Here is a 13740-nt window from a genome sequence, read left to right on the forward strand (position 1 = left end):
TTCTTGATATCTGACCTATACTCGGCACTCAAGGCCATTGAGCAGTGAGGGTTCTTTATCGTGACAGCGTCTACCGTAAAACGGGACCTACGTTTTTAAGGTCATATCCGAAAGACCCGTGACTTTCACTTCTGATGCCGAGCACTTGGCGAAGGAACAGTCACTACCTGTTTTTACGTCTTAGGTTTGACGCGGCGCCGCGAACGAGAATCGAACCCGGGCCTCCCGATCACGAAGCGTGCGCTCTACCACTAGGCTACCGTGAACGGTCAATAGGCCTGATTGTCAACTATGGGAATAAATTAGCAATCTTCAACCGAAAGTGATGGAATCTCCACATCAGTGCAAAAAATATCAGGATTAACGTTGAACAACAAACAAACAAACACAATAAACAGTAGACAGTCCAAACAGTTTTAATTACAAGTTTAAATTACAGACAAAACGCTCCTACGAGCACTGTTATTTGTTAACCCTTCCATCAGTGAGTCTTGCAAGAAGATGTACTGCTCCTGAAAGGTATTGTAAAAAATGAGAGCAAATAGACAATTCAATAGAATATTTTCAATTATATATCACAGAACAAAAAGTTCCAAAACCTATTTTAATGATAAATCGCTGGTAACAAAGCAGGAAGTCCGACAAAATTTACAATAAATGAAGTTAACCACATTAGAAATGAAAACGTATAAAAATTAGAACAAGGAAATATAGTCAAGATTGACACCTTTTCCGGGTACTTTATAGATTACAATGAATTAGATTGAAATAGCTTACACAAGTCTGTAAAGATTTCCCACGTTGATATCGAAGAGAAACTACGTATCCTTTGACGTCAATCGTCTGCTCAGCAGCGCCCTCTTCCAGGAGATAATCAAGGGCGATAAATATCCCTGTTCTACCAATCCATGCACTGTAATAAAAAGGGCGTGTCATTTTCAGTAAGACTCTTGATTTATTAACAGATTTCATATGACAACATACTTACAGTTGTAAAAATAGTGCAAATTATACTTTAATTAAATTTATGATTTAATTAATAGTGCCATATTTGGGAGCAAAATAATTATATAGAAATTTGTATATTTTGAACAAATCAAATAAAATATTTAAATTTTCCCAATTTTTTAAATATTTGAAATAAATATGTAAATATGTTTATTTCCTTATACTGTGTAACAATTTAATTCTCGATCGCGTGATCACTCCTTTATATGATAAGTATGAGTGTCAAGCAGCTGAATACAGCCTTTTAGCATGTATATACAAATACACCAAACTGAATAAAATGCACAAAGCGATGAAATGAATGAAAACAATTGCTACTAAAAACTTCCTAGATTTTTTTCACAAATTCTAGCTCCTATTCGATATTTTGAATAATCAAATACCGAATAATAGATGGAGAAGGATATGGAGATAACGAAGGGTATTCAATATCAAAGTCCATAAAATAATACAAAATTGGGCCAGAGCAAACACGGACCTCTGAAACATCAGAGGTGGGATCAGGTGCCATGGAGGAGTGATCATTCTTATCATGCATCGGGAAACTGTCATCATTAGGTATAAATATTGATTTGTTTAAGTTTAATCTGTAATATTTACATTTGCAAATGTTTTCGATTATATAACACTACTGAAGGCAAGCGTTTTTATAACTGTATAAATACAAGTATGGGGTCAAGAGGTCATAGATGTGCGTTTGAATAAACGTTCGACGTAATTTCTCTGTGACGTCATAAAGGGTCGACGCGCGTTTAGTGGTTTACATACATGCCGTTGGGTTTGAAAAATTAACGCATTTCACACGTTAAAAGTAACAATCAGGCAAATATAAAGTATGAATAAGTCACAAATGTAAATATAAGTAATAAGGTATCATTTTTTGAGTTTTATTGAGATGTAAAACGGGTTGGCACATGATCAAATCTTTCATAAAGCCCTTCCGGCTTTATGGGATTTGATCACGTGACAAACCCGTTTTACATCTCAATAAAACTCAAAAAATGATACCTTATTTCTTAATAAATTTTGGAAAACATAGCATATATGTTGCTCATTTACGCTGTATAGACGATGACTTATGAAGTGTAGAATCAAATGAAAATTACGTAAGATGCATCAGGTACATGTATTTCATTCCTATATTTGTCTGGAAATTTTGTTTTTGTTTTACTTTCTCTTTTAGTTTTTGTTTTACTTTCTCTTTTAACAAAAATATGAAAATCATAATCTATTTTGTTTGGTATGCCTTTTCATTTATGACAGCTGAAAGTGGGATAATTCCATAACGGTTTCGCCCATTATACAAATTATCACTAATTTCTAACCATCATTAATGATCAAATATAGACAACAAACTAGACAACGCTTATATAAACATTCAATAATCAATTGCACAAGGTGAATATGTCTCTAAACTGTTTCAATATCGAAACTAAAGAACATGTTCTGAGAGCAATGTTCTTTTAAATCAGAGACAAATAAATATAATATATAAGTGAAGTTGATGGTACCATTTCTTTTGATTTACTAATGAAAAACATTATTTCGAAAACTTACGCTTTTCTTTACAATTACATTATATTACATCATCTTCACTGATATATTTCATACCAATTATTAAGTTAAAGATTTTATACTATACTAACTTAAATGTATTAATTTGATCCCAATTGAGCGCTCACTTGTCTGGTCGACAAGTCGTCTTTATTGCTCCTTTTACGAACCGGATTTCACTTTCGGTATTTATACAAATTTTCCTCTTCATCATGGTTTCTATACGATCTTTACTGGATAACTTATATTGATCATCGTTAAATATCCACCTTTTATAATATATATTTCCATGTATTTACCTGCAGTGAACAACAATTGGACCGTCAAATGACGTCATACCATTCCTAACTAAATTTCGGATGCAGATGAGTGACGTCAGATCCTAGATCTGGAACGGAGTTGTCAGGCCACGTAGTGAAATGAAACTGTGTCACTCTTTTTTCTTCTTCCTAACCAATTAAAGGGGAACATTGGGGTAAAAAGCAGAGCTGCAGTGTGAAATGATATAGATATAACAAACAATATTCAAGTTCAGAAGTCCATTAAACAATACAAAGAAGGAGCATGACAAACACGGACTTTCAAATTATTAAACAATTAATTTTAATTTTAGACTTTGTATACCACAAATTATATTCCAATCGGAAGTAGATGTTTGATACCATTGTGTACTTAGTCACTCAAAAGAAACAGATGAACTCAAACTTTATAATTTTAATTTTCAAGTTTATAACAAGGACTTTGTTGATATACATGATAATATTTTCATTATATGAATATACTTAAAAAAAACCTCAAACCACCTTTATTCCTTCAATTTTTTCCCAGAAATTCAAATCATCCCCTTCTTTCAAATAAAATACCATTTTTCTCGTTGCAAATGTGTATGCAGACATAACCCCCCCCCCCCCCCCCCCCCCCCCCCCGATATACGCAAAATAAGTCAATAATGTGGAGCTATTATAGATAAAATATATACCTCAATTTTCTTAGACTTTTGAATGATATAAGACGATATTGTTAACATGCAGTTCACCTGATAATAGACAATCAAATAGCGCAAGATGCAGTTGTCATACACATCCACCGTGTCCAGATTAATGGTGTAAGGTCCAATGTCCAGTTCTGTATCAGGCCAGTACTTCAGACACTTCATCTTAAAAGAGGGTTTAAATGCAAACCGCATAATAATCACTCTCAAAGGTCTTGATGTTAAATACCATTCATATATCAAAGAATTAACATTTATATGAGCATCGTTGTCTTCATGTCTAATAGGAAGTTACTAATTACTAAAAAAATAATATATTATATACACATTTAGTCTTTTTTTCTTATTATTATGATGAGAGGACTTATTATTCACTGTATCAGCTATGTATAGTAATTATCAGGGACCTTATCTCCTTCGTACAGATTGGTCAGCATTACGATTCTTGTGGAGTCATTCTGCCATATTACCGACCAGAAATCCTCTTATGTTTTAGAAGTGAAAGGACCTGTTGCATTAAAATAATTGATGAGTCATTTAGATTTAAGAAATAAAATTCTTTCTTTGGTTTTTAGTATGGGAAGGAATGTCGCAGCTATCGCAGAAAAAATACATAACCCACGTAAGCAGGTTATGTAATTTTTTTCTGCAATAGCTGCGACGTTCATTCCCGTACTAACAATCAAAAAAAAAAACATTTTATTTTTTATTTTTATATCTGTTTAAAAAATCAAACAAGGAAGGATTAAAAAGACTAATTCTTGTTTTATTGATACATATATGTACGACTTAATACTTTTCATTGATGGAACAGTCACTGATCAAGAAATCTGTACAGGTAATATGTCTAGTTTTGTTCATGCACTGATTAACGCAATTGCTTTTCTTAAGAAATAGAGGAGTAAATATTCAGTGAATGTAAATATTTTGAAAATTAACACGTATACGTAATTGAATGAATTAGCAGTTGCCAATATTTTAAGAAAAATTGTCTGTCAAACAGGAAGCTATTAAAATTATGTCTAAAATAGATTATTTTAATACTTTTTCAAAATTCGCTGTAGTATTAGCAATATTTTAACTTTGAGAATATGAAACTCTGTTTTCAAAAATAAACATGTCAGTTGACCTTGTGCGGCTATATAAGCACGTTCTTTTGCGAAACCCTAAATCAAAAGTAAATATATTATATATAGCAACAGGGGTCGAAATAACTAGTACTTCCGTGGGAAAATGACAAGATAGAAATGTGACCCGGAAATATATTAAAACAATTTATTTTATACTGACATGAATGTATGAAGCATTTACAAAATCATCATCTGTATCATCTTCTGTTCTGATTAACTTCACGCGATTATAATCATCTGAAAAAAGGAAATAAGATTACATTTTTTTTAATTGAATTGGTCCATGCAGACCATTTATTTTATGCAAATGTATAATTTACCATGTTTACTTATTTGCGCAAAGAAACTTTGTTAAATCTGAAGTAAAGTTCAAAGACTTTAACTTACAGGGATAAATGCTTTTGTATCTGCTACCGCCCCTGTTTGAAATCTTAAGTGCGTTTGAATAGGATTCAAGCAATCCACATGGAAGGTCCTTTGATTAAAAAAATATTTATATTTTAAAAAAATACTTATAACATTTTATTAAACTTAATATTGATTCCATGTTTCAAACAAACATAATTGTCAATCCCATATAGTAATAAAGCTAGATTTTTCTGCGCTTTTCCCCTGTCCCATGGCTACACTCTAGACTTAAGATTTTTATATTTCTTCAATCAATTTTAAGTATAGTATTAGATAATATACATGTTGCAGTTTGAGCAATAACGCAATAAATGAATGTGTAATATCTGCTAAAATGCTAAAAAAGCATTAACCCAAGGGATCCTTCAATAAATGTAATGGTTATTTGAGAAAGTCTCTAAAACATAACAATTAGATTTTCCTGCCATATACTTAAATTGATGTTGGCAAGAAACTGTATGAGAGATTGGTGTAGCTACCTCATTTTTTAAACATTTAAAATTTATATTGGCCTATTAAATTCTTCTTGATAAAATTTATAAATTACAGACTTAAAGGACAGAAGTACTAATAAGACTGATAATAATTGCCACATACATCAAACTCTTTTTCTAGTGTACCATTGCGTTTGCTCTCGGGCAACTCTTTGATAAACTGCTCTATTGAAACCCTCTGTGACGTCAGATTACTGTACTCAACGACAATAACTTCATCTTCTACGTAATCAGCCTCGTTTTGAGGAATCTCCTCTAGATCCGACTCATTTCTCGACACTGGTCTCTGAAGATTATCAGGAATTTGACTTTTCCTTTTTGTTTTTGACCTTAGATTATTCCACCTATTTAATCAAAAACAATTTTCACCCTGAAATTGATTTTCAGATTTATTTTCTTATATGATATCTTAATATTTCATGATTGTTAAAAATTGACATAAAAGATATGATTATTTACATAAAAGATGTATTAATATTGATATATTAATTTTATTTATTTTCCCGAGTAAAAATTAGGTATATTACAATTTTATATAGTAAGGTGAATGAAAAATAAATTGATCTTTATGAGGGAATATCTGATAAGTTCTGGTAAAACATGAGGCAACAAGTGAATTTTAAACCGAATGGCATATTTAGCAAATCTTAATATCATCAGTTGTAAATATGTTGTATTGATTATTATTTTTGCATTAATAATACAACTTTTGTGATACCTTAGTACAAAGAGAATAGCGACAACCAGTAGTAATAAAACAACCGTGCCACTCAGAGTCACTAGTAGTATTGGGAATTCTTCTTGGTCTTTTTTATCATCTGTATTTTCTGAAAAGAAACTCCACTTACAGGTTATTATATACATGTAAGAATCCAAAGTCTGATGGTCTGACATTGGTGCACGAAAGCAACATATGATTCATGATGTAACAATATTTTATATTCGAAGCTTGCATTTTTAGGGTCAAACCTGGGGGCCCTAAGACTTACTCGAGCTCATGCACTTATGATCCCAGTCTCACTTTTCCGCTATCAATTCCTTTGGAAAAAGTAAGGTTGAGATCAAAAGAGGTTTTTGCCCCAGATGGTTGCAGAATTTCCAAATTTGAAAAACAAGTTCTTTTAATGATCTGTTATGATCTTTTACAAATATAGTTCCTAATTGATCTAAATAAACATGCACATAAGTACACCAAGGGAGTGTAGACCTTTAATACTGATGGCATCATATAAATATTTCTCCACATGAGGATAAACATAAAACATTCAAACAAGTGTAACATATAATTTAAATATGAAGAAACCCAGAGTTTTCAAAATTTCCCATTTTATCCTGCATTTTTAGAAACATCAATATAGAATGTGTATACCTTTAAAAATATCCATCACTGCACCTCTTGTCTTATTCCACTGCGGATCAGTAGTGGTGGTGACTACTTCAGTTTTTATATCTGCACGGAACAAAGTGTACGATTTAATTTATCTTTAAATGTTATAAACTACCTGTGTTTGTAAAACATAATCTACCAACAATTAGACTTTGTTATGATCAATATCTGCAACAATAAATATGACTGATCATTATTGATTTAAGATTTGATTTAAAAAAGTAATATTTACAATTAGTAGAGATTTTATATTCGAAGCCATTTCCATTGTAACGTTCTCCACAAATACGACAGCTTCCGGTTTGTTTGTCACATCTCTTCTTAGGGCATATTGATGGACATCGATATTGACAAAAATCCCCATACAAAGCTCCGTTGCATTGGTTGCATACCCCATATATAGGGTCGCAGGAAACACACGCCTTTCTGCATTTAGCACAGTTTATTCCATAGTGATTTGCAGGACAAACTACAATTCATTTATAAAACTAAAAGGCATTGCAAAAGCAAAAAGAAATGGATAAAATTGTGTGCCAGTCAGAAAAAAATTGCGGATGATCATAATTTGAATCATTGCATTTCTAACATAAAATACAATCCTCAAATATATGTTCGACGATTCCAGCAATAAAGAAAATTTAGTTGCTGGTTGAAACAGTCACATATACTATTCATTATTTTGAGAATTACAAATAATTGATGTAAACCAACTTTTATTCGTGTGCAAGAAATTTTCGGGAGGTTTGGCGAGAGCCTCGTATTCTCGAATATTTCTCGCCGCAAAGCGGTCCTTAAAGTGTATGTGTCTATAAACAGAAGGGTCAAATAAGGCTTGATCAAGAAAATTAATCGTAGCAAACTAGGTAAATCGCGAAATAAAGTTTTTGCAAATAAAAGTTGGTTTACAATACCTATAGGATGCACTTCAAACAGCCTCAATGGTCCTTGGTCGATTCTTCTAATTACAATAGAGTTCCCTTTCACTTCTTTATTACACTCTACTATAATGCGGTGCTTCGTTGCTGGATTACTAAGCTTCAGTTTTTTGCAAAGGGCCGACGTATTAAGATTTCACAGAGTTTTAGATACGTGCACTTCGTATTTGCCTAAGTGAATTAAGACACAAAATGATAATAAAGATACCAAAGCATTCTAAAATAATAATAAAGTCTTACCAAAGTATTCGTTAATATTTTTATTTTTTTTCAAACGGGATGGATTTTAGTCAAAATAATACACCTCCTCTAATAAGAAGTATCCATTTGATTTCCTAACTATTGTTCAGCATCATATACCATGTTGCATTGTCCCGTGCTTCAATTACAAAGTAAGTGTCTACATCACCGTCTAAAATCTTTTTGCCTTCATCGCCACCAGAATGGTTCTTTTGCGGGATATTCCAAGATTCAAATTCTAATTGAAAGAAAGAATGAATTCCTTCCAATTTACCCTCGCTATTTACCAGGTATAACACAGGAATGAAACATTGGATAATAATTCATACTTCTTGGTTTTATTTCATCAATTTGCAGGGCGCCATGATCTAGTTTTGAAATAATAATTTTGTTTCCTTCAGTAGGTCCATAGTTATCGAGGTTGCAAGTTACAGTTTCACTTTGGGTGGTTGTATTGCACGTTCTTTCAATTTGGGAACAACTTCGGGGTTTATGGGTGTCTTTCTGTATGTGGATGTCGTATAGTCCTGTAAAAAAATGAAAATGAAAAGTGTAATTGAAACTTTTTTTTCACTCAGATACCAAACATATATAAAGTTAAAGGAAAGAAAAGATAGTCTGTGGGTTAATTATTATTTATCATATTGACTTGAAATCAAACTTTGATTTAGGGATAGAATACGTTTAACACAGATCATTTTTAGTCCATAATATATTAGTATTTAAACTACCACAGCTAATGCTTAGGAATATCCAGAAGATTGAATAATCTCTATCAAGGGTCATTGACCAGTTCTGCTTTACGTCATTTCCGGTAAGGGAAAATGTTTCCATGTAGTCATCACAAGCGAAATGTGCAGAAGACGATCCGTTTTTAGAAGACTGTTTAGCATCGCATCTTACATCCTGGGTATTACCTTTCAAACAATCCCAAAACATAACAAATACCATTTACTGTCATATGCCCAATTTTATAAACATAAATATACGAGGGGTTATCAAAAAAGTTCATGGACTAGCGTCATAAAATTAAAACCGCTTTAAGCACATCAATGAATTTTAATATATCTAGTAAGCATCATCTTTTCTATCTAAAGAATAAACCATAAATCATAAATTTTATTTTTCAAAAAATTAGTGATGTTTTTGTAAGCAATGGTATGTCCAAGCGGCGCAACCTCGAACACGACGTTTTTGCGACCTATGTGTAACTGAGGAAAAACTCTTTTGATATGGTCATTTGACATCCAAAAATTCCATTAAAACAGGTATGTGTCTGGACACAGTTGTTCCATAAAATACGAAATTTTAACTTCATTCTGAAAGTTCTATGAAATTTTATCGCAAATTTTACACGGAATGTCCAAACAAAAGAGGCCCTAAAAATGACGTTAAAAGGGGGAGGGGTTTCCAATTCCAACATTCTATAAAGTTCTGCCCCTGAAAAAACTGATATAGACCTGAAATATGTTGAAACTGGCTACAGCGAAATAAAGTGCACCCAGAGTACTTGTCTTTTAATGTAAAAATAGATTTAGAGAGAAAAGGGATACACAGTTAATGTCGATGTGCAGTCAAGGAGTGAAAAATCAATCACGTCAAAAATGACGTTGATCATGCGTTGTAGATATTGACCTCCCAAAAGCAAAATATGCCGGCACAATCAAGCGCGGATCTCTCCCAATGTATTAATCCATTTGGAATATTATATTCATTGAAGGCCACTGTTCATGACATTGTAAAGTCATATAAACAAGGCGGGTTTAAGTCCTTACTCAGCTCCAGGGTTTCTCATCAAGAAAGTGTATGAGGTAGAAGAAGCGGACAATGAAAAAACAATGACGTTATAGGACGTCATGAAAATAAACGACGACAGCGCCGGGTGATCATATATTGGCTTTTTCATTTTATAATAATTTGGAAAATAATGAACGTATCAGGCTAAGATTTTCAACATTTCTTTATATTTTGTTGTTTTATGTTCCATATAAATTTTGAAAGCACAGACTGCATAGTACTAATTTTATAGCCTCAGTCCACGAAGTTTTTGATAACCCCTCGTAACTTATGTATTTTCATGATTCATTTGCACGACAAACCTGTTCAACTCTTAAGATTTCTATGTCATTCGTTTGTATAATTACAAAAATTAGAAAGAGTAAATACATGTACGTACCTTTAGTGAAATTATCAAATAAAAATAAAGATGCACACAAGTATACCCAGGGATTGTACACCTTTAATACTGATGACATCATATAAATATTTCTACACATGAGGATAAACACAAAACAGTTCTATCAGTTAAAAGTATTTCTATCAACTCTCAGTGTTTCCGTACCTGCAGATGTTGTAACAACGAACTCTGTACAGAAACTGCCTCATCTATGTTCGAATAAATACTTTTTACGGAAGATAATGACTGCATATATCCTACACTACATCTATTTTCTTTTCTCATGTGTCCTGCATTATTTCAAGAAAGCTATACAGAAAGGGAGGCAGTGTAATGAATTTATCAGTGTTAATGTTCCTTATAAATTAAAGTCAGACAACGTGATTTCGTTGATACAAAAATTTTCCAAGAGGTTGTCACCAAATAATTGTTTCTTAAACAAGTTTCTTCATAAAGAATTAAGAGTACCTATGTATTTGTGTGCAAAATATAGCAGAGGAAGAAATTTTCCATATTATTCAATTGTGAATCAGTATCATGACCAGTATCTAAATCTGGTTTGCTTTATATATGATTAAAATATTTTGACTACAACTTAAAAACTGCAAGATCATTATGAAATAATATCTATATATTGATTTGCCTTATACTTTCATGAGCTACTAAACAGGTGTTTAAGCAATGCGTCGTCAGACCCCAAGCTATTATACGAATGTAGTACAACACAAAGAATCATTAGGTAAATGCTTATAAAGTTCATTCTTAATTTTACAATATATGAAACATATATTTAAGAAAACTGAGTCAAAATTAGCAGTGCCTCTTTATGAAAAAAAATAAGTTGAATAAAATACCGTTTATGGGAGGCACTTTTAAATATGAACTCATTCTAAAATTGATTTAATGAAAAGTTTGATGGTCTATATCTATTATTTACGATCCAGCTGTCTCCTGTGTATTTCGTCGGCTAACTGCTAAATTTTAACTCGATCACGGGACAAACTGCACAAACAAGAAAAAGAAAAGAACTGAAAAATAAGCGTTAAATAAATCAAACCATGAATATTAAACTATTACATAAAAAAGTAAATAAAATTCTTAGCTTGAGGATTATTAATGTCTAGACGTTTAATACCTAAAATTTCCTACTTCTATGGTGGTACGTACGTAAAAGTTTCCGTTGACTAAATTGCAGCATAAAAATCAAAACAAATTAAAGGATAACTAAAAGTAAACTAGATAACAAGTTATGTATTCAAATCAGCGAGCATAAAAATTGATATATTTCAGGATGAAAACTGTAAATATTTTTACATTAGTTAGTTTGAAAGGACAAGTAGGATTCAAAACGATTTCCTATCAATGAGGAAAATTTATCTTATATATTTATTAGTGTTCTCTCTATTTTGAAAATAATTTTTAATTACCATGTTAAGAAGACACGGTATTCAAGAAACTGATATTTATATCAGTATCCTTTGATTGATTTATTGACTGTATATTGTTTAACGTCCCTCTCGAGAATTTTTCACTCATATGGAGACGCCACCATTTGCCGGTGGAGAGCTGCAAATTTGTCCTATACTCGGCACTCCGGGCCATTGAGCAGGGAGGGATCTTTTTCGTGCCAGGACCTACTGCGACACGGGGCCTCGGTTTATACGGTCTCATCCGAAGGACCGGTCTCCACGTCCCGCAGTGGGATTCAAACCCGCGACGTAAGGATTGACTCTTTACTTCGCGACTCTAGAGCAGACGCTCTAACCACTGCGCCACGCGGGCGACCAGTATCCTTTGAAGTTGTTTGACCAAAAACATTTTATGTAAGTGTATATGTTGCACAATTAATCAATGTCCAGAGGAATTCTTATGGTGGCATATTTCTGCCCCCTACATGGAAGATAAATTATGTTAACATTCGACATAATTATGTAGACATGCAACATATTATGTCAACATGCAAGAAAATTTTGTCAACATGCAAGTTACAAATTTTATGAGAAAATATAATTTAAATATGGGTAAATTTAATTATGGTGGCATATTTCTGCCCCCTACATGCAAGATAAATTATGTTAACATGCAAGAAAATTATGTTAACATGCAAGAAAATTATGTGAACATGCAAGATAATTATGTTGACATGCAAGTTACAAATCTTTTAAGGGAATCTGATTTAATTATGGGTAAAATCCCGTTCTGACGCCCGTATCTGTCATCGTAGATGCAAGATGCAACATAATTATGAGAAGATGCGACGTACTTATGTTAGAATGCGAGATAATTATGTTGACATGCAAGACATTTATGTCAACATGCGAGGTAATTATGTACACATGCAAGATATTTATGTCAACATGCGAGTTAATTATGTAGACATGCAAGATACTTATGTTAACATGCAAGATATTATGTGGACATGTAGGATATTTATGTTCACATGCAACTTATTTATGTCAACATGCAAGATAACAACTTGCATATCAACTTACATATCTTGCATGTAAACATAATTATCTTGCATGTTGACATAAATAAGTTGCATGTTGACATAAGTATCTTGCATGTAAGTCCAAAACATATTTTCACAAATACAATTTAGAATAAATGTGGTAGATGGAACGTACTGAATTTACAAAGAATCATCTTAGATTGACTCACATACAAACTCACTCACATCTGCTCTCTGACAACTCTGCTACTTTTGTACTGTCCAGCCAATTAAAAATTAGGATAGAAAGTTGCATTATCAGGGGGAATCTGCATGTTTGACATGAATTTAAGAGGTGCCGACCCTCTGATAAGACATATATCCTTCAAAGTACAAAATATGAATACTACTCATAGTTTTTGTTTTCAGAGAGTCCTAATTAAGACTTCTGAGTAGTCAATTTGATGAAATCTAACATATGATGGAAACTTACTGCAACTTTCTATTTCTTCAATCAATTTCTTCCTAATTGTTTTATTTTTCAATCCAACTTCAAAAGCTTTATAAATTGAATAAGTTGTATCTTTATAAGGACCATTTAAAAATGGTTTAATGTTTAAAGTACTATATACAGAATTTTTATTATTTTGACATTTTTTTTCGCATGAAGAAATATTTAGAGGAAAGATAACGGAAAAATTACTCCTCCTCACAGATGTATTTTTTTTTTCTTACAACCACATATAACATTGTAATTTTCTGACTTAGAAAGCATCGCTTGATGATGTTTTCTGACATGATTTTAATAGGTATGATACTAAGTATTATTTTCATATTCACCTCATATTCTAAATTTAACGTTTTGATAATAAATATATGTAGTTACTCTTTCTATTTTCTGTGTTGGAAGAGGGTGTTGCAGTTCTTTTGTTAGTTTCCCTAAATGTGTAGCAGATTACTAGAAGAATTTTTATGTTGCAGAAACT

At 32.2% G+C, this 13740-nt stretch overlaps 2 protein-coding genes across 2 annotated transcripts; both read right to left on the minus strand.

The window, feature by feature from the left end:
• Positions 1-428: 428 nt before the first annotated feature.
• Positions 429-6584, minus strand: LOC134283155 (receptor-type tyrosine-protein phosphatase alpha-like). Its single transcript, XM_062765612.1, is given in 12 exon segments — positions 429-512; positions 778-913; positions 2862-2944; positions 2946-3011; positions 3599-3718; positions 3961-4061; positions 4683-4719; positions 4844-4920; positions 5071-5158; positions 5689-5929; positions 6304-6412; positions 6575-6584. Coding segments are annotated over 12 exon segments (1152 nt in total).
• Positions 6585-8216: 1632 nt separating this feature from the next.
• LOC134283156 (uncharacterized) lies at positions 8217-13070 on the minus strand. The gene is made up of 4 exons (XM_062765613.1): positions 13001-13070; positions 8879-9064; positions 8477-8674; positions 8217-8385 (listed from the first exon to the last, which is right to left on the minus strand). The coding sequence occupies exons 1-4, from the start codon at positions 13068-13070 to the stop codon at positions 8243-8245; spliced, it is 597 nt and encodes a 198-aa protein (XP_062621597.1). The 3' UTR covers positions 8217-8242.
• Positions 13071-13740: the final 670 nt, after the last annotated feature.

This window comes from Saccostrea cucullata, unplaced genomic scaffold, assembly GCF_032062105.1.
Source record: "Saccostrea cucullata isolate Sc308-1 unplaced genomic scaffold, CSIRO_AGI_Scuc_v1 ctg3961, whole genome shotgun sequence".
Lineage (NCBI taxonomy): Eukaryota > Metazoa > Mollusca > Bivalvia > Ostreida > Ostreidae > Saccostrea > Saccostrea cuccullata.

Coding starts and splice junctions, on each gene's coding strand:
- LOC134283156 (XM_062765613.1), bottom strand. CDS start 13,070: ATGCAACTTTCTATCCTAATTTTTAATTGGCTGGACAGTACAAAAGTA. Junction 8,675..8,878: donor ATTCCTAAGCATTAGCTGTG/GTAGTTTAAATA, acceptor ATTTTTTTACAG/GACTATACGACATCCACATA. Junction 8,386..8,476: donor TGATGAAATAAAACCAAGAA/GTATGAATTATT, acceptor TCTTTCAATTAG/AATTTGAATCTTGGAATATC.